The following is a 27,140-nucleotide window of genomic DNA, read 5'->3' as shown; positions in this document are numbered from 1 at the left end:
AGTTATACGGAATTTTTGTTGTGTAAATAGCATGTGAGCATGTGTGTATGCACATGCCTTCCCTTTTTTTTCATTGCTGAGCACTGGACCACAGAGCAAAGTTCGGGGAGGGAGCCCCATCTCAGAAGCTTTGGGGTTTCTCGGCCAATACTTATTGAGTCACACTAAGCACTTTTCCTGTGTGACTTCATTCAATCTTCAGAACAGCCTGCCAAGTGAGTACCGTGATTCACTCCTTTTACAGATAAGGAAATACAGGCTCAGAGGAATTCAGTGACTTGTTCAGTCACCCAGCTGGTAAATGGCAGGGACAGGATTATAAGCTAGTCTGCGTGGGCCACTCATAGCCTCCAAGCTGCTCCCAAAGGCGGGTCATTATCTCCCCCAACCCTGCCTGTCTTTGTATTTCAAGTACTCAGGACAGGGTCAGGCTAAGGACACAGTCTGTCTGTGCCAGCTGATGCACCGAGGGCAGGTGGCTAGATGTCATCTTGGACAGGCATGGCATTTGGCTCTCTGGCCATCTCAGCTTCCTAATCTCCAGAGAAGGGATCGGATTCAGTCCCAGCCACCCTCTCCAGGCCTCATGTGACCACTGGAGCCTCTCCCAAGTCCTCCTTCATGCCAAGGGAGATAGCAGCGGATCAGTCTTGGATGGGAGCCCTGACAAGCGGGGCACAGTGATCCAGAGATGCTGAGGCAGCCACACGGGGCAAGAGCAGGGTTAGGGGACTGGGTTTGAATCCTGCCTCTTGCTTTTTCCAGCTTTGCCTTCTCTGCATCCTTTCCCAATCTGTGAAATGGGAGTAAGAATGAGACTGTTCACTTAGTATGTGAAGGAGAGAGTGTTACTGCCTATTCATAGAGCCACTTTATTTTGTATAGTGGACAGGGAGGCAGCTAGGTTGTCTGTGTCCCAGGGAAGTAGCCTCTGCTGTTACTTCTTCCAGGAGAGGGCAGGATATATGTGCAAACAGCAGCCTCCATGGGGGCAAGGCTGGTCGGGAGTCAAACCCGCACGGCTGGGTGTTGGCACCTCCACTTCCCTCTTCACAGGTGTCTGCAGACAGCCAGGAATGCCCTGTTCCTCTAGGACACCTTGGCTATGTACAGACCACAGTGTAGAAATTAAGAACTGAAGGTGGGGGCCCCAGGATACTTTACACAAAGAAAAGGATCAGGTAGAGAGTGACAAGAGTAGACATAATAACTCCAAAAAAACACTAGCCCAAGTTTTGGGGGCACTAGCTGTGTGTCAGGTGCAGTCACAGGCACTGAGTCCTCACCACGGCCCTTTTCCCTTTGCCTACTCCTTGAGCTAGGTTCAGCACCATTCACAGATGAAGGCACTGAGGCTGGGAGGTTCAGTAGCTCGCCTGAGATCATACTGCAAGTAGAAGGCAGAGCTAAGATTCAGACTGAGGTCCGTCTGGCTGGGAACTCACCCTCCTTACCAATACCCTAACTGCCTCAGGGAGCATCTGAATAGGGCGGGGCCTCAGAAACCACACAGTCTCACTTTATAGGTGGGGAAACTGACTTGCCCGAGGCTGGTCAAGGGCCCAGCTCCGCAGACCCTTAGTCCAGTGGTCTTTTTACCGTATCATTTACCTTCTGGATCGTGAGCTCTTCTTGGATCCTTGGGGTGGGTGTGGAGGATTTAGAGGTGGGTTTCATCTTGGATTCAGGGATTCATTCGATAATTTCTTCAGTCGATATTCGTGCTGCAGCTGCTGAGGGCCAGACCCTGTGGTAGGCCCAGGAAAGAGCCCATTGAGCCCTGGCCCTGCTGTGGTTCTGGAGGACAGGTGTGTCCCAGGCTCCTCTGCTGTAACTGAGAATCGCCCAGGCCTCCCTGAGCTGACAGTTGAGCTGGGTCCTGAGGGCAGACAGAGGGCATTATGGACAGAGGGAGAAACACATCCACAGCCACCATCACTTGGGCGTAGAGTGCCAGGGGCCGGAGTTAGTGCTTCGGCCAGCACTCTCTCACTTATTACCTCACAGCAGCCCTATGAAGTGGGCCCCATTGACCTATTTTACAAATGAGGAAACTGAGGTTCAGACACTGTGTCTAAGGCCACACAACCAACAAGTGTCATCAAAGCTGGAATGCAGACTCAGTTTGTGGGAGTCTGATCCGGGTACCAGCATGGAGGTGAGCAGGTGGTTTGTTGTGGCTGGAGGGGAGGGTGTACAGGAAGAGGCGAGAATGGGAGGGTGAGGCTCAACCAGCACAGAGGGGCCTTGAATACACCACCCCCCACCCCAAGAAGCTTGGACTTGACCTGAAGATGCTGGGGAGCCAGGAACAAGTTTGAGCAGGCCAGCAGCGCCCAGCCAGGTCTGCGTTAAGGGGCAGAGCACAGGTTGGAGGGTGGGGAAAGCCTGGACAGCGGGGTTCAGCCAGGAGATGTTGCCAAAGACTGAGGCTCAGAGTGGATAGGGATTGGCAGGGCTCAAAGAGAAGCTACAGAACAGCGTGGGGTCTGCTGGGAGGAGCCAGAGCATCAGGGTTCTAGGTGTGAAGAGGGATCGGGGGAAAGGAGAAAGGAGAGTCAGTTGCCCATGTGAAGATTCTGGTGTCCTTGGGTCAGAGAGGGATGAGTGAGCCGTAGCAGCACAGAGAAGCAGGAGGGCCTGAGCACCTGCTATGTGCCAACAGCACCATGCTGCACCCTGTCATCAATGTCATCTCATTCAATCTTGCCACAGCCCCAGGAGTGGCTCTGCATCCCTGATTTACAAATTAGGCTCTGAGAGGAGAAGAAGTGGTCTGCCCAAGGTCATGCATCTGAGATTGCAGCGCAGGTTTTCCTGATGCCAGAGTCCATGCTGCCTCCACTGGGCAGCACAGCTTGGCAAGAGCAGTGAGAAGGGTCCCTCCCCAAAGCCAGCGGGGAGTGGCGTACGGCAGCAGCTTTGTCCTCAGGGCTGGGATAGGGGTGGCCTTGCAGGACAGGAGGTCTGGCTGTGGGAGCATGTGAGCCCTGGCTGGCTGTCCTGCCCCCCAGCTCCTGCCCCTTTCCTGGCCTCTCCAAACCTGTGGGAGCCCAGAGCCTCTCAGCTGACACATTTTCATAATTGTGTGCTCAGCTTTGCCCCAGCCCTGACTCTGCCCCTCCCCAGAGGAAGGGGCACAGAGCTGTGGCTCTGCCCTCTCAGGTGCCTTCCTGGTCCCCTCTACCTGCCCTGCCCCAATTCTGATGGCACCTACAGAGTCCAGATCCCCAGGCTGACCTTCAAGGCCTCCTCCACCCCCTGCCCTCACTCCACCTAGCCCCACTGGCCTTTGCAGCTTGGGACTCCACCCACCTGACACATACCTGACTCCCACCATCCCCAACTGCCCCCCACTTCCTGCACACACCAGGTGTGCCCCTGCCCACAGCCAACTAGTCTATCCACCTGGAAGGCTCTGGCCACACCCCGGAGACTTGAAGGAGCCCCACCTACCTACCCATCTTCCCTGTCCTTCCATCAGAAATGAACCCTCTCCTGGAAGCGTCCCCACCTCTGCGTCCCTATTTCACATATAATTGTACTTATTATGATTATAATGACAACAACTAAGAGTGAGCACATCCCCATGCATCCTGTCAGGCTGCACATTAAGTGATCTAATCGTCACAGCAACTGCAGAGCAGGTGCGGTCATTAGCTGCACTTTACAGATTTGGAAGCTGAGGTAGAGGGAGGGTGTCACAAACACAGCCAGGTGGAGGTGGCTGGATTGGCTCCTAGGCAGTCCCTCCACATTTATCCTGCTCTCCTGTGCAGTCTGCCTATTCACATTTCTGCCTCCACGACTAACTGAACTCCTTAAGGGCAACTGTGCAGCCCCAAAGGGGCTGACACTGGTGGCCGTGGGGACCCAGACACAACTGCTGTATTGAATGGAGTGGGACCAAAGTGGCCGAGTGGTTTCCATCACGGCTTTGGAGCCCCACCTCTGCCTCTAGCCAGCAAGCTGCCTCTCCTCTCTGAGCCTCTCTTTCCCTCACAGTGAGCTGCAGGTGATCGTGAGGTCATTGTGAGCTTGGGTGACATGACCCTGTGAAATTCAGTCCCAAACCACACCACCTCCAGACCTCCTGGTTCTGAGCCTCCGTCATCACCGGTTCCCTTCCTCCTGATTAGCTCTATCACTTACGAGTTTATCAGCTTCCTATTTCCTGTCTGACCTCTGCTGGAAGTAAATTTCCTGATTAGTTCTCCTTTGTCAAGTTGTGTGGTCCTGGACCAGTCAGTCCCTTTTGTTGGACCCCATTTTCCTGTTCTAGAAATCCAGAAGGTTGGACCAGATGGTTCTCAGGGCCGCTTCCTGCTCTGGCATGAGGGAGAAGGGAGGGGCCTGGCCACAGTGAAGAGTGCGGACACGGGGTAGTGACTGGGGAGCGTCATGTAGAACCCAGTGATCGCTCCGTCTCCCAACCTCCCAGTGAATGCCCATCTCTCCCCTATGAGGCTAAGTACTCTGTATCTCCCGAGGCTCATGGTATTATTATCCCCGTTTCACAGATGAGGGACTGGGCACAGACATGTTTGGGCACATGTCCAGTGTCACACTGCTAGTGGGTGGCAGAGCCAGCCTCCTAACCTAGGTTTGGTCCCAGGCCTGGCAGGGTACCCCATGGCGGGGGGAGACAGTGCTGTGCAGAGCCCAGGGCAGGAGTAGGAGGCAGACTGAGCTCTGTCTCCCCTTCCCTGTGGGCTCCAGTGTTTGGTTTTCATAAGTTAGTTGTTCCCTCAGGCTCTGGAGCCTACCTGGGCAGAGCTGCTTGCCTGTGGCCCCCTTTTCTCCTCCCACCCTTTCAGAAGTGAGCTCTGACCCAGCCTCTTCCCTGGGCAGATGCCTTCTGCAAACTCTTAGCGAGATCCCTGTGTGCCCAGCCCCGACCTGACTACTGAGAGTCTGAAAATCTCTCAGGCACAGCCCCTGCCCTAAAAGCCCATGACCTCATGGGGACAAATGACGAGTAATCTTGAAATTAAAATGCAGTGTGTGCCATAATGGTGCAAGCGAAAGGCATTGAACATAGAGTCTGAGGATGGTATGGAGGACTTGGGATATGGATTTTCAGTGGAGATGACCTTTGATTTAGGTCTTAAGAGATAAGTGTGAGTCTAATAAGTGGAGAAAAACGAGGGTGAGCGTTCCAGACAGAAGGAATAGCATGTGCGAGGGCCCGGAGGGGAGCGCTACAAGACGGTCAGTGTGTCTAGAGCAGTACTGTCCAGTAGAACCTTCTGGGATGATGGAAGTGACCCACATCCGCAGTGTCTGACAGTAGCCACTGGTCACATGTGGCTATGGAGAACTGCACAAGCCAGTGCAATTGGTGCAACTGAGGAACTGAATTGCCATTGTATTTGATTTTAATTCATTTTAATTTAAAGAGTGGCTAGTGGCTACCCTGGTGGACAGTGCAGGTCTAGACCAAGAGATGAGGCTAGGGAAGAAGTCTGGGGCCAGGAGTGAAGGGCCTCGAATGCCATGCTCAGGCTTTGTGCCTTTCTTCCCAGACACAGCAATCCTGCAGATCCTTTCCACAGATCTGTCCTGTAGCACAATCACTCCAGCTGCTCTGAGGGGCACTTGGAGAATACAGGGGCAGGGAGGAACCTGGGGTCACAGTCCAGAAAAGAAGTGACAAAAACTGAATGAACTGGGGCAGTAGGTGTACAGAAGGGAGAACAAATTCCAGGGCAAATTTGATTGGGTTGATGGCAGTGTCAGGGATGACTCCCAGATTTCTGGCTTGGATGGCAGTAGGAGGTGGGAGTACCCTTGACTGAGATAGGGAACATGGGAGGAGGAACAGGTTGGGGGTCCCCTAACACTATTCCAGCATTCACTGTGATGTTCATGTTCATGTCCTTGCCTTTCCCCCAATTCGTCTGCACCCTCCTGAGGCATCATGGGGGGGGCACTTGTCCCTCAGCCCTCTCCCTGTTGCTGATCCAGCACCACTGGGACCCAGGAAGCCTCAGCACATGTTTGTGGGATGGGTAAATGAGTGGCTGTTGCTCCTGGGGCCCAGGAGGAAGGGGCATGCCTGCTCTCCCTGTTCCCTAGCCCTGAAAGCGGGAAGGAATTTGTCCCAGTCCCTCAGGTGCCCTCAGCAATGTGAAGAATGTGGCCTGCAGGGCAGTTTTCTCAGGGAATCTGAAGAGCTGCCCCAAGGGTTGGTTCTTATGTGGACCCTGAGGACCACCAAGGGGGAGGATTGCAGTCCTCAGCCCATCTTCTCAAACACCTGCTTCTCAGCTGGACTATGTCCCAAGCTGGACAAACCCAAGTCCAGCAGGGAGGCCCAAGGTGCAGCCATTCTGCACTTGGGGGAATGAGAAATGCCTGCCGCAGCAACTCAGATACACATGAATCCATTAGGAATGACTTCTAGCTGTTAGTAATAGAGACCTGATGAAAGGAGCTGAAATTAGATGGGGGCATATTTCTCTCTCATGTACAAGTCCATAGGAAAGGACCTGGGCAGTGGTGTGCTAGAGCCAGCTTGCACCAATTCTTGAGAGTTGATTGTGCAAATCTCTCCCCAGCTTCATGTCCAGTGACCTCATGCTGATAGCTTGAAATCAACTTTAGTGGAAGCATTTACACCAGGGAAATTGGCAAACACTATAAACTGGGGCCTTTTTTTTTGGAGGGCCAGCTTCCTCGCACATCACTGAGTGCTGCGATGGTGTGATGGCGTGGCTCCCCCACCAGTCATCAGGCATCCAGGAGCCGTCTTCCTCCTACTCTCTGGTTTCAGCTTGTGACTTCCCTCTTTACAACTGCCAGTGGTCTGAGATGTCTCCAGAGTTCCAACCACTGTGTGTGTATCAGCTCTTGGCTCCCACAATGCAGGCTGTTCCCATTCTCCTATCTGACTCTTATTTTCATGGCTGGCTCCTCCTTATCCTTCAGCTGTCATCTCAGGTGTTACCTCCTCAGAGAAGCCTTCCCTGATCACCCTACTTAAACTTACCCTCTATTTCACACTGCTTTATTTTCTCTAAAGCACAGACCATAATCAGTGATTATCTGGCTCTTTTTTTATTTCCCTTGTTTGTTATCTATTTTCCCCACCAGACTAAAAGATCCCCATGGGCATGGACTGGGTCTGCCTTGTCCTCTGCTATATATCCCCAGTGTCTCAGTAGTGCCTGGTACATAGTGGTTGTTCAATAAATATTTGTGAAATGAATAAGGGATAGTAAGAACAGAATTTTGTCTTCAGCATTCTTCCCTTAGCATGTCATCACGACCATTTTTCTGTTACTAGCTAGTCTGTGAGATTAGCTGGACTTGATGTTTAGTGAGGGCCCTCCCTGTTCTGACAAGATGAATGAGTGTGTAGGAGGTGAGTGTGAACAGGAAGTCAGCTCCCTGGCATCACTCACAGCCCAGACTGAGTGGGGAACCCAGGTCCTGCTCAGAGGCTGTTGCCGTGGAAATTCATTCACGAAGCAAACGTCCTTGTGCCCCATCTCAGTGCCAGGCTGTTGATGTTTGTAGAGGACATAGGGCCCATACTGGTGAACTCGTGGGCTATGGTGGGGATGGAGGAGCGGCAGACAGGAGAACAACTAGCGATGAGACAGGCACTAAGCGAAATGCCCAGTAAGCAAAAACAGGTGGACTCAGTGCTGGGGGGTGTCCACCTGCACAATGCATTTATTCATTTGACAAAGAATCATCAAGACCCCACTGTGTGCTCGGCACTCTTCTAAGCGCTGAGTTCAGAACAGCAAAGAAGCCAGATAGGATTCCTGTCCTCTTGATGCTCACGTTCTAGTGGAGGAGACGAGCAATAAACACACAATCAAATAAATGAGCAAGATCATCAGAGACAGCCGATGGTGCAGGAAGACTGTGAAACAAGATGTGTGACAGAGTGTAAGGGATGGTACTGTACAAGCAACACCTGTCTGAGGAGTCAGCGTCAGAGTTGATACATTTATGACACAAAGGAATCATGGGGAGACAGTGAAGTGGACCAGCCAGAGGAAGCAGCAAGTGCAAAGTGGTGAGGCTGAAAGGAGCTCAGAGCGACGGGGGAACAGAAGGCCACGTTGGCTGGATGGACCTGGGGTGAGAAGGATGTGGAGACAGGGTGGGGCAAGGGTCTGGTGCAAAATTGAAACATGTGCCTAAAAACTTAGTAATCAAGATGAATAATATTTGATGCAATTTTTTAAAATAAAAATTCATGCAACCTATCCATGATGAACAAAATATTAAATTTTTAAACAAAGCAAGATCGCTATCAGTGTTAGACTATGCCATGCTGGAATCTGAGGCAAAGGAAAAATCAGTACTACTGATCCTGTCCTTATTTAAAATTGTAATATCTACCATGGATTTCTGTTGTTGTTCATGGGTATCACCACTGTAGATAAACATATCCTCTGGTGTTAAGGTCATGGTCACCAGAACCAGACTGCCTGAGTTCCAGTTCTGGCTTTATCCTCATTTGCTTAACTGTATGCTTTTGGTCCAGTTTCTTAACCTCCCTGTACCAATTTCTCACATTGGAAAATGGGGGTCATAACAGTGCTTACCTCGGGGTTATTAAGAGGACTAAATGACTTAATATAAGCAAAGGGCTAAAAACAGTGTGCCTAGCTCCCTGGAAGCACCCAGAGAATGTTGGCAGTGGGCAGTGGTACAGCCTTGGTTCCGCTGGGAGGATTCTAAACGAGGAGTCCCGACTGGCAAATCAGGTTGGGGCAGGACGTATGTGGAGGTGGATTGGAGACAGGGAGGCGGGAGCTCCTAGGACTGCCAGAGAGGAGGCTGTTGAAAAACTCCAGGTGAAAGATGGAAAAATTGTAACAGACTCTGAGATATTTAGGCTCTTGGTTGTTGAACTGCGACGGGTGGAGGGTGCTAGGCAAGATGGGGGCAGCGCTAGCATTGGTCAGGCCTGGTCCCTGCATCACCGAGGACCACCTAAGCTGGGTCTGGCCCGTCTCACCGTCCCGGCCTTGTGTGCTTCCAGAGGGAGCTGAAGGAGCAGCTTCAGGCCCTTCAGGACAGCGAGCGGGAGCACACGGAGGCGCTGCAGCTGCTCAAGCGACAGCTGGCAGAGACCAAGGTGAGCCTGTCGGGGGGCGGGGCTTAGATGGGCGGGGCCTCGTGGGGCAAGGGGTGGGGCCTCGGTCCTGCTGTTGGGGCGGGTCTTCGAGGGGCCAAACGTGACGTAGGAGAAGCTGGGCTGTCGGGGTAGAGCCCAGACTGGGGCTTCTGAGAAGGTAAATGGGGTGGGATATCCTCCATGAAGTGACTGAGGGCAAGGATTTGAGCTGGTGCCTGGGTTAAGGGTGGAGCCCTTTCTCTCTCCTTTGGACGGAAGTTGAGGTGGAACTAGGGACCTTTGGGGAAACCTGGGGTCCTGTAGGGCTAGGAGAATGTACCTGTCCTCTGTTTCCTCTCTCATTATTAAACATCCCCATTGCCAGAGGAGCCAACCCTCAGCATGTTCCCTGGAAGCCCTCCTGATTTGTGGCCCAGCCCTGGTGTTCTTTCCCCTCTTAAACTCAGACCATAGGGATATGGATTCAGAAAAGTAGAGCCAAACCCTGTAGTCTTTGGCTACAGTAGTTTGAAAAGAAAAGACCTTTTTCATGACCTATGAGGAAAACTGTAGATTCTGATCAAGCCAGTAAATTGCATACTTTTCTGGGCCACCAATCTTCCCATCTGTCCAGTGAGGACTCTGCCAGGCTCCTTCCAGCCCTGACGTTCTGCATCCTAGCACACTTCCAAGGGGCTCCCTCCAAGTTCCCTCCGTAGGGGACCCAGGCCCAGCTGCCAAGCTATAGGGTGATTTCAGTCGGGCTCCACTCATTAGCAGGGGTGCCACAGCCAGCAGCAGCTGGAGCAGAGCCTTCAGAATGCTCTAGGCCTCCAGAGGTCACCCTGCGGCTGGGAGAAGCCATGGAGATCCAGATCTGTGCCCCACAGCCTGGCCACCAACCCGTGTGGGGTCTCAGGGATGTCATGACAAACATTCGTTCAGAGAACATTCTAGAGTGCCTCTGGCAGGACCCTCAGCAGACAACAAATGAGAAACAGTCACGGGACTCTGGCCTGTTTGCCCCCCACAACCTCAGTCTCCCCATCTGTCTGGTCCTTCTGCACCTCTCAGGTGAATAGAAGCAAATGAAAGCCTCTATCTGGATCAGAAGGGAATATTATGGTCTGTTTCTTCCTCAGCATTCTCTTCTTCTCTCCACCCCATTGTTTTTCTCCACTGATCTCTTCCTCCCCTGCTTTCCTGTCCATCTGTCTACCTCTGGGGGGTCCTGTGGGGCCACCTCCCCCTCCAGTTCCCTCAGCCCTGCTTCCTGTCTGGACTGGGGTGTTTATACAAGAAATGCCTATGCAGGCTTTGGAGGTCATATTTCACCTGGTGCCTGGCTTGCTTTCCTACAGCGCCTGCCCCTCCAGTGGCCCGGCCTGAGGGCCTGTCTGATCTCCCTCCCCAGACCTAGTGTTTTCCTTGGTCGGCCCTGACCAAGTGACGTATTCTTGGCAGGGTTTTTCTGAAATGGCCCAGCTTCTCTGAGTCCTAGTGTATTGCCAGGGATGTGGTGGGCTGGGGTAGGGGCTGCTGTCCCAGCCACAGCACCAAAGGGATTGGAGTGGGGTGGGGGTGGCACTGCCATGGAAGTAACTAGAGTAAACAGGACATGCCAGTTGAGCTGAACCTTTCTCTGCGCTGGAAACTGCTATTCATTGTCTCCCAAATCCACAGTGTCACCTCCCTGACAGCTGGACTCCCCAGAGCCTAGCACAGTGCCTCCCACCCAATAAATAGCTGAAGAACAAATGAGTTGGGAGAAAACAGCTTTTGAGGTAGGAACTGTTATCTCCATTTTATCAGCAAGGAAACTGAAGCACAGAGAGGCTGAGGGACCACCCTGAGGCCCCACAGCTAGTAGGAGGCTAACTGGGAGCTTACTGTCCAATTCTGTCAGAGCCCAGTTAGTGCCCAGCCTAGCCTCTCACTGGCATGTCCTCAGCAAGATCTATAACTCGGTGGTCAGCAAGCCAGATAGGATCCATCAGGAGGGGTCATACTCACAGCATCTGGGATGACTGTAATTCTGATGTCCCACTTTGAGCTCCCTGCCTCTCCCACTTTTCCTACCCACCCACCCTAGAAAGGAGATAGTGTCTGCACCCACCTCTGCAGGACAGCTCCAGTCAAGACCCTCCTTAACCTCCTTCACCTCTTACATGGGTCCTGGCTGCCAGTCTTGTGCCTGGCCCTGCATGGGCACAGGGAGTGCAGACTGAGGAAAATGTCATTAACACCCAGGTGGGGTTCATCCACTAGCCTGAAGCCATGTAAAATGTGGGACAGTGAGTTAAAAGTAGTTACAAAATTCTCTGGAAGCTACTTAACTGCCTGAAAAAGTTAGGGAAAGTGTCGCAGAAGAGGTAGCTTTCAAACTGGGTCTTGCAGGCTAAGTAGGTGTTTGCCAGTTGAATAAAGGGTTTACTGGGGGCAGGGTCTGTTCTAGGCAGGTGGAATTACAATGCAACGGCACCGAAGGGGTGAGCTGAGATGAGAATTTTGCATTTTACTAGACATCAAGGAACCAAGAAAGGTTTGTTTGCAAGGGATCAGCTCTGACCCAGTTTGCACATTAGAAGAGTCACTCTGGCGGTGAGTTTGTTTGCAAAGACACAGACTTGACGTGTGGACCCAGTGAGTTGGAGCCTATGGCATCCCAGGGGTATGTGTGGAAGAGACAGGTAGAAAGATGAATGTCGCACTTGGGACATGCAAGATCATCGATAAGGACTTGTGAGCCAAACTCAAAGCAATAGGAGTCAAAGAGGAGGGAGGACACACAGAGTGTGGAAGGAGTGGCCTGGACAAGCCCTGAGGAACATCGGTGGCAGAGAGGGAGCAGCTGTAGAGCTGGGAGGCAAACCAGAACCGTCAGTTAGCAGAGGTGGCCAGGGGACCAAGCGCTGCTGCGGAGTGGTCGGGAGGAGCCAGCGGGGGGTGGCCCTGGGATATGGGGGGGTCTTACGAAGGCAGGGAAGACCATCTTCCCACCTGTGACCTGTTGCTGCAGGAGCCTCAGCCCACCCTGGGTGAGGGGCTGGGGAGGCCACAGGCAACCTGCTGTTCATCCCCAGCCTCTCCCCCAGCCTCTTTGTCTGCCTGCCTGGCGCTCTGGGTGGGCATGCGCAGGGAGCTTGGTCAGCTGCCAGCAGCTCTTCCTGCAGGCCAGCAGCCCAGCCACTGAAGGGGGGGAACCAGCCCTAATTGAGCCTTTGTTGAGCCTCCCACAGAGTCCTGGGCACTGAACACAGCGGGGTCTCTGACTCTGTGAACCCCCAGCCAGAATCCCACAAAGTAAAATTGCAGAGGCAGGCCCCACACATGGATGGGGCCTGGCTGCACTTCCACACCCCATGTTGTCCTGACTCCCTATTCCCGGGCTTGTTCCCTGTGCTGCCAGTGGACATCCTGCCCATTCTTCAGGCCCCAGTCCAGAAGCCATCTCTCAATGAAGACTTCTAGGACAAGCCTGTTAGAATTGATCTCTTTTAATAGCCAGGCTCTTTCTCTGCACCTGGAATAACGCCATGCACTTTGTGAAATTTGCCCATTCAATCTTCACCATAACCCTTAATGTAGTTGTGTTACCTATGCACAGATAAAAAGACTAAGGTTCAGAGATACTAAGCAGCTTGAGGCTGTCCCAGCTAGAGACCCAGAGCTATAGGATTCTTACCCAGGCTGCTAGGCACTGAAGCCTATGCCTTTCACCACTCAGCCCCCTCTTGGGTCTGGCAGTGCCCACAGGAGCAGAGAGAACCCTGCAAGACTACACTTCCCTTCTGTGATAATGGCTTTAGCCTCCAGCTCTTGTTCCTTGGCCAGGGGGTTTCAGGGCTGGCAAGACAGGGTGAGTGACTGCTAAGGTTTGCCCCACACTGCAGTTTATAAAGCTGCCTGACATCTCCTTGTGATCTTTGCCTGAGCCCATGAGTGATGTCTTTTTAAATAAAGACTTCACTGTATCCCAGACTGAACTCAGCAACTGCTCTCTGCCCGCCACCTCCCCTAGCTTCCCCAACCCTCCCACCCCCAAGGCAGAATCTGGGATCACCCTCATATCTTTCTCCCCTGTGCCCCTATACCCAGCCCATCACCGGGGCTAAAGAGGCTCCCTCCATGTGTCTTTCAAGCCGTGTCCCTCTGCTGCTTCTCTAGTTCAAGCCTCATTGTCTCGCCAGACCATTTCATTATGTTCCTAACAGGCACATAGAATTATTTGCTGTCCCTGGCCATGCCTGTCCTCTCATACCATCTTGCTTTTGCATGTGACATCCCCCCACGAAGTGGGCCCTTTCTCTCCCCTCCCTCTGGGCAAGGCTCTGGATTTCCTCCTCTGCCCAGGGACATAAGCCCTGATGACTGTCCCCACAGTCTTCCACCAAAAGCCTGCGGACCACCATCGGTGAAGCCTTCGAGCGACTGCACCGGCTTCTGCGAGAGCGGCAGAAAGCCATGCTGGAGGAGCTGGAGGCGGACACCGCCCGCACACTGACTGACATTGAGCAGAAAGTGCAGCGCTACAGCCAGCAGCTGCGCAAGGTGCAGGAGGGGACCCAGATCCTGCAGGAGCGGCTGGCCGAAACTGACCGGCACTCCTTCCTGGCTGGGGTGGCCTCGCTGTCTGAGCGGTAAGTGCCTGCCTGCTGGAGGCCCTCCTCAGCCCATGCACGGTGGTGGGAATGGAGGCAGACATGGTGGTTAACAGAGAACTCTTTCGTTCCCATCTTCATCAAACATTTACAGGACATCTGCTGTGTGCCACAGCCTGGGCTAAAGGCTTTATGTATTTATATTATATATACAATACTTGAAATTATATATTATTTGTGTTAAATCATTATATTGCAAATACATGTTATTTACAATAGCATTAATATTACATATAATAAATAATATTTATTATATTATAACCCTACTAGGCCCCTTGGATAATTACCACTGCCATCCCCATTTCACACATGTAGAAACTGAGGCCCAGAAAAGCTAGGTCAATGGCCAAGACTGCTCAGCCAGGATCCAAGCATGGGTCTCTCTCGTCCCACAGTACCTTTAATAATAGTAATGCTTAATTATTGATTTGTTGATGATCATTACTGATAGCCATTATGAGGTATTCGGTGTTTACCATAAGCCAAGCACTGTGCTAAGCATTTTCCATATGTTATGCCATGTAATCCTCACAGCAAGCCTGGAAGACGGGTGCTGTCATAGAATCCATTATAAAGATGAGGAAACTGAGGCCAGTAGCTAAAGGGGTAGGCAGTGGCACAAGCAGGCACTTGAATCTGGGCCCAGCAGACTTGATGCACATGACTTTGCCCTGAAGGTGGCTGTAGGGACCCCAGCATTGGGACAGAAATCCAGCCCTGAAGCAGCCTGCTCCTCTGCTCTCCTTCCAGGCTCAAAGGGAAAATCCATGAGACCAATCTGACCTATGAAGACTTCCCGACCTCCAAGTACACAGGCCCCCTGCAGTACACCATCTGGAAGTCCCTGTTCCAAGACATCCACCCAGGTAAGCCCTTTCCTGATGCTCACTAAGAGGGCCCAGGAAGAGGCAAGGGTTGTTATGGGCAGGAGCTGGGGACACATATCCCAGCCCAGCCCCCTGCCCTACGCACAGCCTGGGGGCCAAACGAAGGGATGGGAAGGGTGCCTTGCTAAGCACCTGCTGTGTTCCAGGACCTGTGCTAGGCATCTGTACAATCACTCAGCTCAGAGTGTCCTCATACAGCCATGAGGGGGGTTCTGTTAGTATACACATCGTCTAGATGAAGACAGAGGTGCTAGATCATTCATTCATCCACTCTCTGCATACGGTACATATCAAACACCTACCACATATCAGGCTCTATTCTAGGTGCTGGAAACACACACACAAAAAAATAGGCAAAAATCCTGCCCTCATGGATCTTACATCCTAGGGTGCAAGAGAGAAAGCAAACAAGAGTAAACAAGTAAAACCCATAGTTTCTTAGACAATGATAATAGGGAAGGGGGCTGGGTAAACTGAGGTAGGATAGAGATTTTAGATAGGGGATCCAGTCAGAAGACCTCACTGAAAGGAGACAGGGGAGTAAAGGCCTAAAGGAAGGAGAGTGAGCCATGTTGATATCTGGGGAAGAAACATTCCTGGCAGCGGGAATGGCAAGTGCAAAGGCCCTGCAGCAGGAGCAAGCCTGGCATGTTCAGGAACAGGAAGGAGGCTAGTGAGGCTGGAGTGGAATGAGAAGGAGAGTAGAGGTGAGGCAGTCAGGAGCAGCAGTGGTCAGACCGTGAGAGCCTGGAGGCCAGTGTGAGAACTTTACATTTCGTGCTGAGGAAGATGGGAGCTGCGGGAGGGCTTGGAGCAGTGCAGTGACATGAGCCTAAGTTTGTAAAGTGTCCCTCTGGCTGCTGGGCTGAGAACAGAATGATGTGGGTGAAGGGTAGGAGGCCACTGCAGCAATCCAGCTGAGAGATGACGCTGGCTTGGAGCAGGGCCTTGGCAGAAGAGGTGGTGAGAAGTGATCGGATTGAGGGCAGACTTTGAAGGGAGAGTAAACAGGATTTGCTGAGGAACTGGATCTCAGGAAGGAGAAAGAAAACAGGGAAGACAACACTGATTTTGGCCAAGGTGACTGGAAGGATGGAGTCATAAGCACGTAAGGTTCACAGTGCTGAGTAGATGTCCAAGAGCTGACATGGAGAAGGCAGTTGGAGCGACAAGTCTGCACTGCTGGAGAATGGTCAGGGCTGGCCACATCAACGTGTGGATGGGATTTAATGAGCCTGGATGAGATGGCCGGGGAAGTGAGGGTAGACAGGAGAGAGAGAGAGGGCCACACTAATATTCAGAGCCCTGGGGCCCTCCCGGAAGTTAGGAACAGGATGGAGACCCAGCCAAGGAGATAGAGGAGGAGCAGCCAGAGGCATGTGAGGGAGGTGGGTATGTCCTGGCAGCCAAGGGCAGAGAGTGCTTCCAGGAGGAGAGAGCGAGGAATGGTGACAACGGCTGCTCAGCCGAGTGGACGAGAACCCAGAACTGATGGTTCTGCAGGCCCAGCAACAGGTCTCTGGCAGCCCTGACAGGAGCTGCTTTTGTGGAGCAATAAGGCTACAGCCCCACTGGAGGAGAGAATGGGAGGAGAGGAAGTGAAGACAATGCTCTCAAGGAGTTTTACTTAAGGGAAAGAGGGAGATTGAGGCAGCAGCCATCTGTTTAAGACTTCTGTGGGGTGATGGGAAAGACCAGCAGAAGAGGGCAGAACTAAGGATGGAGGAGGGAAAGAGTTGCTAGCAGGCCAGCCAGGAGCAGCATCTGCTTCTCTCTCTGCTGGGAGCCCAGACGCCCCATCTTTGGGACCCAGAGAAGGCAGAATAAATGAGCCCTGTGAGGAAGGGCAGTGGTCGGAGCTCTTGGGAATTCTCTTCTGATGGCCTCACCTTTCCCAGTAAGAGGGAGCAAGGTCATCAGCTGGGATGAGAGGTGAGTGGATATAATAGGAGGTTTGCCAAGAGAGGGGACAGCCTGAACAAGTTTCTAGGTGAGTTAGTAAAGCCTGGGACTGGGAAACCAATGCCTTCCTGAAATCACACAACTCACATGGGCATCAGATTTAAGCCTGCTTAGTCTGGCAGGAAGCCTGTGTGCTCCTGAGTCAGGCATAATGTCCTTTAGAGGTGAGAGAGGATATGGAAGGGAATTCTTCCCAAGAGGTAGGCCCTGTTATTAGCATCATTTTTTCAAATGAGGAGCCTGAGGTACAAAGTTGTTAGGATCTTGACCATGGTCACAAGCTGTAAATGGTACAGCCATGATTTAAACCAGGTCTGTCAGACCCCAAAGCCTATGCCCTTACCTACTAAGCTACCCAGGCATTCTCTAGCCTCATACCAACCCAGGAAGCTTTCTGGGGAGACTGAGGCTCACCGATTTCCCAGGGTCAGTAATCAGAGCTCTTTCCACCTGTCCAGATTCAGTCTTACCATCTTACCAAACATTGGAAGTCCCTCAGGGTACTTTCAGGGGTCAGGGGAGACAGACTGGCAAACAGACCCCATGAGGAGGCAAAGGCTATGACAAGGGACTTACACAGCACTGTGGGGGCCCTGAGGGGCCCAGAGAAGCACCAAACAGGGAATGTTTGAATGAAGCAGGCTCCTCCACTCAGGGAAGGGTAGGTGCCTGGAGGTGCCTCTGGACAGCCCCGGTTTGGGGACCTGCATAGGCAAAGGCAGTGGGGAGGGGAGGGCATGAATGATCCCGGATGTTCAGGATTGGGCCTTCTGGCAGGGATGGATTGGGGCTGAGGACCATCACTAAGGGTGTGAATGCTGGACAGAGATGGGGTTCCCCTGTAGGTGACTGAGGCCTCATTTGATATATCATTACTAATTGCAAGAAGTGAAGGGACACTTCCTAGTACTCTTAAACCTGGATCTGTGCCCTTGCTGACAAAGGGGGCAGTAGCTGGGGAAGGGCCAATTTTCCAGCAGACCGGGTGGGGCTCTGGGCTGTCCTTCTGGGGTGGAGGCCTCTGTGTGCTCCCAGCCTTGGAGGGACCTCCACACTGGGACCCAGCAGGGTGAGAGTCATGCTTGGGCGAAGCAGCATAACTCAAGGAGACAGGAAGCACGTCCAAGGGTCCTGCTCCCCTCTCAGCCGCTGATCCAGGGAAGCCTCTCAGGCAGATGGTCTCAGGAGCTCTATTTGTCTCAGCTGCCACCTGCTGCATCCCTGTCACAGCTCAGAGAGGCAACCCAAGCATGTCAGCCTGACAGTCAAGGCCCTATCTGGCCTTGCCATTCTCCCCTCCACATCACACTCAGCCACACTGAACCATCTTCAGGTTTTAAGTGAGCCATTTTCTCCCTCTTGCACTTTTACACATGCTGTCCCTTTGCCTAGAGTCCTCTACACAAACTTCAATCTTTGATGACTAACTCCTACTTTCCTTCACATCTTAAACACCTCCTCTGGGAAGCCTTCCTGGATTTCCCAGGTAGCCTTGGCTTTCCTGGTCTCACTGTTTTGTCAGTGTCTGTGTGGTTGTCTCACTAAACCGTGAGTTCCGAGGGGCCAGGGATGCAGTGTGACTCATATATCCCCAGCAGTCAGGACAGTAAATGTTTGTTGAAGAATGACTCCTAGTTTCAGTTCTGCTATCACAATAGTGCCATGAAGTAGGTGTTCAATAAATATTTTTGAATGAAGGAACTTGCCATGCATCCTTGGACAAAGCACGTCTTCTGAGCCTCAGTTTCCTCCTCTGTAAAACAGGGATGCTGGTGTTCCCTTCTTGATTCCCTCACAAGTGATCAAGTGAATGTGGGACCTTGCTGACTGCCCCGGAGCAGTGTTTCTCAACCTCAGCACTATTGACATTGGGGCTGGATAATTCCTTGTTGTGCAGGGCTGTCCTGCATATGGTAGATGCTTAGCAGCATTCCTGGTCTCTACCCAGCTAGATGCCACACACACCTCCGACCTCAGTTGTGACAACCAAAAATGTCTCCAGATGTTGCCCAATGTCCCCTGTGAGGCAAGTCACCCCAGTTGAGAACCGCTGCCCCAGAGAAAGCTACCTGTGAGAGAGGGGCTGATGGAGCATTAGTGTGTGCCCTGAACATCCACCAAGGACAGGGCCCTGGGAGTTCAGAGAACAGTGACCTAGTTACCAAGCCACTGCCTTTGTCTGTGGGGCCTGTGAAGTCACTCTGGCCCTTCTGCCAGCACCAAGGCCCTTCACATCCAGATGGGAGGGGCAGATGCCCCTAAGGACCTAGCCCATGAATTCTAGCAGCTTCCTACTTGCCCCCTTTCTGGCTCAGGCTTCCTATTATGTCACTTGAGAACTCCATCCAGCACCTGTCACTCCCCTGCTCTGGAACCTCCACTCTCCACTCTGCCCTGCCCCCTGTCCTCCTCTTCAGCTGACACTGAAAACCTTCCTCCAACTGCCTGACCTGATTGTCCCAGCTCCCAGGCACAAACTCCCTCCCCAGCCAGGTGGCCATTGTCTTGAGGACACCAGACACTGCTCCCCTTGCTCCTGCCACCTCCCTTTTCTGGGCTGCCCTCTCCTCCCTGCTGCTTACCTGAATTCAATCATTTGGGGTTCCAGCATGTTCACTGCCTAGCTGTGTGACCCAGGGCAAACTGCTGCCCTCTCTGAGCCTGTTTCCTCATCTGTAAAACAGGGATGGGGAAAGTGAGTAGGTGTAAGAATTAAGTGAAACCACTTATTTGTAATAATAATCCTGGAACTTAGTAAGTTCTTGATACCTGTTTGTTATTATCATGATTCATCAAATGGTTCCTTAGTCTTGCAGAACAGGCTTTCTAGGGCCACTTAGAGGATAGAACATGACATGAAAAGACCTTATTTCCAGTTCCACCTCAAGTGGAAACTTGAGCAAGCCCCTTAACTCAGAGAAGTCTTCTTGGAGCCTCAGTTTCCTCTTCTGAAAAATGGGTACCATAATTTGTGCTTCTGGGGCTTCTGTGGTATTCCCATGAGCTACCTGTGAACATGTTTTTCAAATGCCAACACTGTGACGCTGATGGCCTAAGTAAGTGGGAGGCCTGAAGGACCAGATTTTTTAAAGGCTTGGCCAGAGGAAATTGCTGATGGTATCTCCTGTTCTAGAAGGCCCCTGAATGCTGGAAGCAACTGTTCTTGAAAACAAAAAAGCATAAGCCACTCACTGCCAGGTGATGGCACCGGGCAGTGCAGTTTCTCTGCAATTTGGGCCACTATAGTGTGTGGTTGATGATGGTCAGGAGACATTTCCTAGGGCCTCCATAGTCCCTGATCATTCCTGAATGCTTTTTGACCTTGGGTCTCAGAGAGGTTCATATGGACAGAGAACACACTTGGGGCCTCAGCACCTGCTTTTTGTTTTTATAAAACAATGTCACAAGTCCCAGAAAAGAGCTCTGGCCTGTAAAATAGTGAACTTCCAGGTACTGGGTTTGTTTCTCTGGGTCTGTCACCTTTCCTGAGACTAAAGGATGGGTGGAGGGATTTCCAGCCCCTACACAGGACTGGCTTCTTACAGAGAGAAAAAGTGTTGCCATTCCCCCCTTCTGGGTCTTTCTCTGGTCTGAAGGCTGTTACTCCTACCAGCCTGCGCCTCAGCGAGGTTAGAAGGAACCCTAGAAGACAAGTGCTGGATGGAGTTTTCAGGTGACTCTGTTTATGATAAGGTGGGGAGGGCTTGGAAACGGACCTCTGCCTCTTCGGGGTGTAAAAGCCGTGTATAGGTCAGACCACGCCCTCTGCCTAATAAGATCAAACTCTGCCTGCCAATCAGTCCTGCCTCCTGTTACCAGGCCCCGCCCCCTGTCCCGCCTCTACTTCCACCACTGCCCAATGAGCTGCAGGCCCCGCCCCTAGGCCTAATGTGGGCGGGCCCTGCACTCAACGGGTCCGTTGGCCTTCAAGCTCTAGCGTCCACGCCCCGGAGCTGGCTCTCAGTGCTGTCCGCTCATGCAGCTTGTCTCTGTGGCCCAGTCCCAGAACCACTAAGAGCCCCCTTGGCTGCCTCCTAAGATAGCCTCCCCACTCCAGAGGGGCACCGGAAGTGGCCCATATTATACTAGATACGCTTAAATCTGGGGCTGATAACCTCATGCCTGTGTGCCAGTCTCTCCCCCGTCCTTCTGTCCTGAGCCGCAGTTTCTGCCTGTTTTCATCTCCTCAAACCATCCTGGGCACCTCAGATATAAAGCCCAGATTCCCACATGGCCCTCAGAACTGCTGCTGCCCACTCCTCAGCACTGTACCTGCTCTGCCCCTCTGCTACAGACGTCCTAGGGTGTCCCACATTATATGGCCTGTAGGAGTGGTCCCATCTGTGTCTGATTAGATTCTTCTCTCCCTAGCTTCCCTACTACACACACTTCCTACTACATTAGGGTAGTTCAGTGACTGGCTGTTTCCTGTGGGGGCAGGTGCCATTATTGAGACATTTTATTTCTGTGTGTGTACGCAGCCCACAGAGGTGACTGAAGTAAGGGTAATGCTCCTGACAAGTGTAATCACGCCCCTCCTCCACCAGATAAGGAAAGCAGCAGAAAGCTGGACAAAGAAGTCCTTCCTTTGCCCTGAGGATCCGGGGCAGGACTCCTTGTCCCCACCTTTCCTAACTCCATCTTGTTCTGGCCTAGAAATGGCCTTGCAGGCTAAGGAGGGCCACTTCCAAGTTCCACCTACTCTGCCTGGGCATCAACTCCCTCAAGGAGGAAAGAGTAAACAGAGGGTTCAACAAGAGTTTATGAGACTCCGAGAGCCGGACCTGCTAAGCCAGTGTAGCCAGTCCAGAGCCAGATGACCCAGCCAGTGATGCCTGCCCCAAGAACATTACAAGCAAGGTCGGTTCGATTTGGTGAGCCTTTCTGGGAAATTTCCCATGCCAGGCCTTGCACTGGGCACTGGTGTACATAACCTCAAGTATATATATAGACACATATACACACATACACATATACACATGCACACACACATATACTCTGACTATAAGATGAAGGAAAATATAATAAAATATTATGTATGTCATATGCAGATGTTCACTCACAACTATACTGGAAAATACACTGGAAGTAGTTAGGTGCTCACACCATAGGTAAAAATCCCATTGTGTCTCCAGTGCCATCCAAAACAGGCAGGTTATATGGGTCGGTGACATTGTTCTTAGAAGAAGCATTTCCCAAAACGTGAACCATTCTCAGTGGAGTTTCAATCAAAATAAATTCAGTCTTCTCTTAATTTACACAGCATCCCAAAATACTCAAAGGTATATAAAACTACACAAAAATTATTTCATGTTTATATATTAAATGGGGTTAAGCTGTAGTTTCAGATCATTACAAAAAAGATTTTTCATCCACATGAATGCCCAATGGAACATATGAGAATTATTGGTGGGACAGCCCTGTGCATTTAATTCGGGGCATTTAGCATCCCTGGACCCCCATCTACTGAGAAAACCAAAACACCCCTATAGATTTCCAAGTCACCCCCTAGGGTGATTACCAGCAGCTGGATAATCTTCAAGCTCCCTCCTAGCCCTGAAATTCCCTAATTCTGGACCTCATTCTGGTTTATTCAACAAACTCTTGTTGAGCGCCCACTACATGCCTTGCCCCAGGCAGTTAACAAGCAGTCATAGCTCCTGCTCCTCTGCAAATAAACGTAAGTCTGAAAGAACCTTAGTCATCACCCTGCCATTTTACAGAGGAGGGAGCTGAGACCCAGACAGGACAGGCTTGTATTCAGCATCACACAGCTTCTTGGGGACCAACCAGAACCCGGCCCTCAGGGAGGCACCGCAGAGTGCAGTCTTCTCTCCACTCATCCTCCCTCCTTCCTCCATCCCCTGCAGTGCCAGCCGCCCTGACCCTGGACCCAGGCACTGCCCATCAGCGCCTGATCCTGTCTGACGACTGCACCATCGTGGCCTATGGCAACCTGCACCCACAGCCTCTGCAGGACTCGCCCAAGCGCTTTGACGTGGAGGTGTCAGTGCTGGGCTCCGAGGCCTTCAGCAGCGGCGTCCACTACTGGGAGGTGGTGGTGGCCGAGAAGACCCAGTGGGTGATCGGGCTGGCACACGAGGCCGCAAGCCGCAAAGGCAGCATCCAGATCCAACCCAGCCGCGGCTTTTACTGCATCGTGATGCATGACGGCAACCAGTACAGTGCCTGCACCGAGCCCTGGACGCGGCTCAACGTCCGCGGCAAGCTTGACAAGGTGGGCGTCTTCCTGGACTACGACCAAGGCCTGCTCATCTTCTATAACGCCGACGACATGTCCTGGCTCTATACCTTCCGCGAGAAGTTTCCCGGCAAGCTGTGCTCCTACTTCAGCCCCGGGCAGAGCCATGCAAACGGCAAGAACGTGCAGCCCTTGCGGATCAACACCGTCCGCATTTAGCGCGGCGGCGGAGGGAGACAGCAGGCGCTGGGCCACGGTCACCAGCAAGAGCCCTGCCCTGGGGAAGGGAGGCGGGGCTCCGGCCCAGCTTGGCAGCCCTGGGGTGCCGGGCGGTTGTTTACCCTGCAGCCTCCATTTCCGTCAGTAAAATGGAGGCTGTGCTCCATGATTCCTAAACTCTCTAACAGCATTGATGTTCTGTAACTCTGACCTTGACGGGAGTGCAGCTTTGGTCCAAGGATGTGACACAGCTACTCCTCAGGGCAGCCCATGCCCAACCCTTATCCCCATCCTCTCAGGGACAGGGGACTTCCTCCCTTTGTCTCCCTCCTGCCCGCACGCCCGATCTCAGGATGTGTCAGAGTGTTGCCAGCAGGTGGCAGCAGCGAAGATACACAGAACTCATGCTCCCAGGCCTGATGCCCTGACCCGGCTAGTGATGGGCCCTTTTACCCTTGACCCCAGCCCACAGTGGACACAGGCAGTAGCTGGTCCTAGGGTTGCCGAAGAACCACCCTCCTCTTCTACCTCCGAACCAAGAGCTTTACAGTTCCTGCTCTTCCCACTTAACCTGCAGGCAGAGATGGTGCTATGGCCTGCGGAAGGCACCCAGTAATTGAGCCCACGTTAGTCCCTGGGCCACCACCTTCCTGCCCACAGGTCTAATGACAGGATGATGGCACTCACCGAGCCCACTAGCCTAAAGGCAGCTGCGGGACAGCATCGCTGGATGATGGAGGTTCCTGGAGCTTGGGAAGGGGCCAGCCAGGCCTGTGACCAGACTAGGCTGTGAGGAGCCACTGTTTTAGCCCTAAGGACCTGAGCGGTGGGACATGCTGTTGGCTGGCACCTCTCATCAGACTTGGCATTCATCTCAGGATCATGTTGCAGAAAACAAGAGCTGCTTTTAGCTAGTTTAATTAGACAGGATTTATTACTAGACCCCCAGTGGCTTTATAAAACCATTGGAAGGGCTGGAGATGCAGACTATTCGCTGAATTTCCAGGAACAACTCCCAGACGACAGATTCATATGGTCTCTCCTGCCCAGGAATGCTTTGGGAAGCCACTGAATCAGGCAGCCGCTGACGACTGTTTCCTGTGCTACCATCCGAGCCAGCAAATGGACATCCCGAGACCTGCCTCTCTCCCACTCAGTTCAGTTCCCAAATCCAAATCGCTATAAGGGATTTTATTTGGGGAAACTTAGATGAGATCCAGAACCTTGGTTACAAGAGGTCCTGGGAAATGTAGTTTTCTCTGTAGCCTCAGCCACATCAAAAGGCCAACCAGAAGGAAGAAAGAATGGATGTTGAACATCCATCCATGGTTTTTGCCACAAGTCTTTGGCTTTGAAGCAGCAGAACCTCCGTGGCTGTGTGCATGCTCAGGGGCCGGAGCCAAGGGGTAGGCCTGCAGGACCAAGCAAAAATGTCTCTCCAGCCTTAGCTTTTCTTTCTAGTCCTGAGTCCTAGATTCTGAACTTGGGGTCTCTGCCCATACCCATCCCAAAGGAGCCAGACTAATTGAACTCAGCAGCTCCCATCTCACAATTGCTGCATACCAGGCCTCCCTTGGGCAGGAGGAATCCTCAGCTCTCACCCCATCCATTCATCTACCAGAATCTGGGCCACTCCAACAGTATTTTTATTTTAAATATTGCCCATTTTGTGAGTTATGATGAATTTGTATTAAATTAAAGTTACAGGGTGTCAGTGGTCAGTTCCATTTATTTTGACAAACAAAAAAGCCCATCTATTCTGTCCAAGGCAATGTACATACATTAGCATGGCTAATCCACAAAGCAACCCTAATAGGTAGATAGTATTATGTCCATTTTACATAGGTAGAAAAATGAGGTTCAGAGAAAGGACATGACTTACCTACAGTCCCGTATCCCAAAGTAGTAAGTGATGGGGGCTTGGATTAGAATAAAGCCAGCACTCACATCCCAACTTATTAGCCTGGAAGACTCAGTCTTTGCTTGGAGGAGGGGGTGGTGGTAGCCTTAGGAGCAGAGAGCTCATGAGACATTGGCAAGAGCCTGGTCTCTTGTATTTCACAGAACTGGCTTGAATCCAGGCTCCATCACCACATGACTTTATAAAGAGATGACTTAACCTCTCTGGTTCTGTTTTCCCACATGGAAAGTAGGGATAATAACACCATTCTAATGATTTATTGCTAAGCTACAAAGTACAGTGCACTTAGGGAGGCCCTGCCTCTCACTCCAGCTGCCTCTCAGAGTCAGTGCCTGGAACTGTGTGTTTTCTGAACCTCTGGGCTGGCTCTGACCACAAGAGGTCTATCTTCCTCCTTATGCCTTGTGTGGGGTGTGGGACCACCTAGGCCAGGTAAGTCCCCAGGTCCGCTGTGTAGAACGAGGTCCAGCCCACCACTGAATGATGGGGAAGCAGCCTGGAGTCGGGCAGGGCCCTGCATATGGACACACAGGTTGTCACAGTGTCAGTGGGAAGACCACAGGGGCCCCTGCAGTGGTGCAGTGCAGCAGCCTGTGAAACAGGAGTCTTGGGCCTAGTCTTAGTTCAGTGCTGACCCATTTTGTCTGAAGGTCCTTTCCTCAGTCTCCTTACCTGTAGAGTGAGGGAGGTTAGACTGGATACTCTTTGGGGCCCTAGATGGATCTTCATCTGTATATACCTGGAGGTGGGAAGAGAAGAGGGAATCACCCCAGTCACTGACCTGTTTGGGGTTCTAGGAACAGAGACATGAACAAGGATTGGGAGGGCTGTTGGCAGGGCCAAAAGAAAGGTCTCTGATTGGATGATAGAGAGCACCCCAGTTTCTAAAGTTAGGGAGAAATGATTCTGAGACTTGAGTATTCCCAAACCCACCCCACCCCACGCTCTCAGATCCCTGTGGCTCCCCCAAAGCCACTTGCCTCCGTCTTTGCTCAGTGGATCTGTCCTCTCGGGGAGAAGCACCCCTTCCATAGTCCTTCCTGCCCTTACCCCACTTAGCCTTGGTCCATGCTGGCCACTTCCCAGTCATCACTCAGTTTCCAAGTGCCTGGGAATAACAGTAGATGCCTAATTTGCACATCCAACTAGGGAATCTGGGAAATCAGGGCACCTCTGAGAGGTATGAAATATCCAGAGAACTCTTGAATGAATGAATCTGGGTTTGTCAGGTTCATACCAGGAACCCCACATTTAACACAGGTAAGCAAAGAGGGGAAGCAAAGGTAGCCCATCCTTGGGAGGAAGGAGGGATAAGCAAAGATCTTACTCAGGGCAGAAAAGAACTGATAGAACAACAGTAACCCTATTCAGATCTCTGTGTGTGGCCAGCAGGCAAAGTGGTGGTACTTTTTGCACATTATCGACATCAAGACAAGCCCATGAGGTTGGTATCATTATCTCAGCTTTTGTGCAGAGAAACATCATGTCCCAGGGGAACTGCTTCCCACAGCCATTACTCAGTAGAGCTGGAAATAGGACTCTGGCCCATCCAAAGGTAAGGTCAAACTGTAAATGCTTTTCAACTTTGAGGATGGTGTCAGTGACAGGCAACAGCCACCAGAACTGTGATCCATCTGGGATTCAAAGCAGGAGCCTAACCCAGGCTCCATACCATCGTGGAATTGTGCAATTGTGAGTCAAGCCTCAACTGTGAGCTGAGCCTCATGTGTCTCCCAGGGTTGGGGTGGACTCAAGAAAGTACTATGTGGCCCTAAGCAGGTCCCTTTCTCTCCCTGGGCCTCAGTTTTCCCATTTCTCTATTGGGGAGGGGTTAGGGATCTAGTTAATTGACTGCCAAGATCCTGGCTCTGATGGTCCAGGAAGCTGTAAGCCTAATGTCGGTCCCAGGACTTGGCCTGCTCAGCACCTAACAAGGTGATTAGCTCCGGGTCTTTCTCTCTAGGGAGGCAACAGGGACAGAAAACAACAGAGATAAGGTCTCTTGGCAGCACAGAGCTCAGCTCAGGAGCTCTGGGGATGGACCTTCCCTCCTGTAGAGAGGCTATTCCAGGAGGCTGACTGCTCACACCTGGGCGGCATTTTCAGCCTCCTCCCCTCCTGCCTGGGTGCTGGCTCAGTGCACCATCCCCAAACACTACACCAGGAGGTCAGCTGCAAAGAGTCTTGTCACAGGCTTAAATAAAGG

General features: G+C 52.1%; 2 protein-coding genes across 6 annotated transcripts in view; one reads left to right on the top strand and one right to left on the bottom strand.

The window, feature by feature from the left end:
• TRIM62 (tripartite motif containing 62) overlaps window positions 1–24,730 on the top strand; it is a 29,932-nt gene extending 5,202 nt beyond the window's left edge. For 2 of the 5 annotated variants that reach the window (XM_036885306.2, XM_057499964.1), the window contains exons 3-6: window positions 9,008–9,103; window positions 13,466–13,722; window positions 14,494–14,609; window positions 22,463–24,730. In XM_036885306.2, coding sequence (XP_036741201.1) covers window positions 9,008–9,103; window positions 13,466–13,722; window positions 14,494–14,609; window positions 22,463–23,013 — 1,020 coding nt within the window. In that variant the 3' untranslated portion in view covers window positions 23,014–24,730. Of the gene's footprint in view, window positions 1–6,789; window positions 8,098–8,729; window positions 8,838–9,007; window positions 9,104–13,465; window positions 13,723–14,493; window positions 14,610–22,462 lie in introns of those variants that run through there. The other 3 variants (XM_057499965.1, XM_057499967.1, XM_057499966.1) reach the window with 3 other exon arrangements.
• A 1,278-nt stretch (window positions 24,731–26,008) lies between these two features.
• AZIN2 (antizyme inhibitor 2) overlaps window positions 26,009–27,140 on the bottom strand; it is a 52,740-nt gene continuing 51,608 nt past the window's right edge. Inside the window, exon 10 of the mRNA XM_036885192.2 lies at window positions 26,009–26,042. Coding sequence (XP_036741087.2) covers window positions 26,024–26,042 — 19 coding nt within the window. The 3' untranslated portion in view covers window positions 26,009–26,023. The remainder of the gene's footprint in view (window positions 26,043–27,140) is intronic.

Source organism: Manis pentadactyla, chromosome 4 (genome assembly GCF_030020395.1).
Source record: "Manis pentadactyla isolate mManPen7 chromosome 4, mManPen7.hap1, whole genome shotgun sequence".
Taxonomy (NCBI): domain Eukaryota; kingdom Metazoa; phylum Chordata; class Mammalia; order Pholidota; family Manidae; genus Manis; species Manis pentadactyla.
The sequence above is the reverse complement of the archived record's forward strand: the minus strand, read 5'-3'. Positions and strand labels throughout refer to the sequence as shown.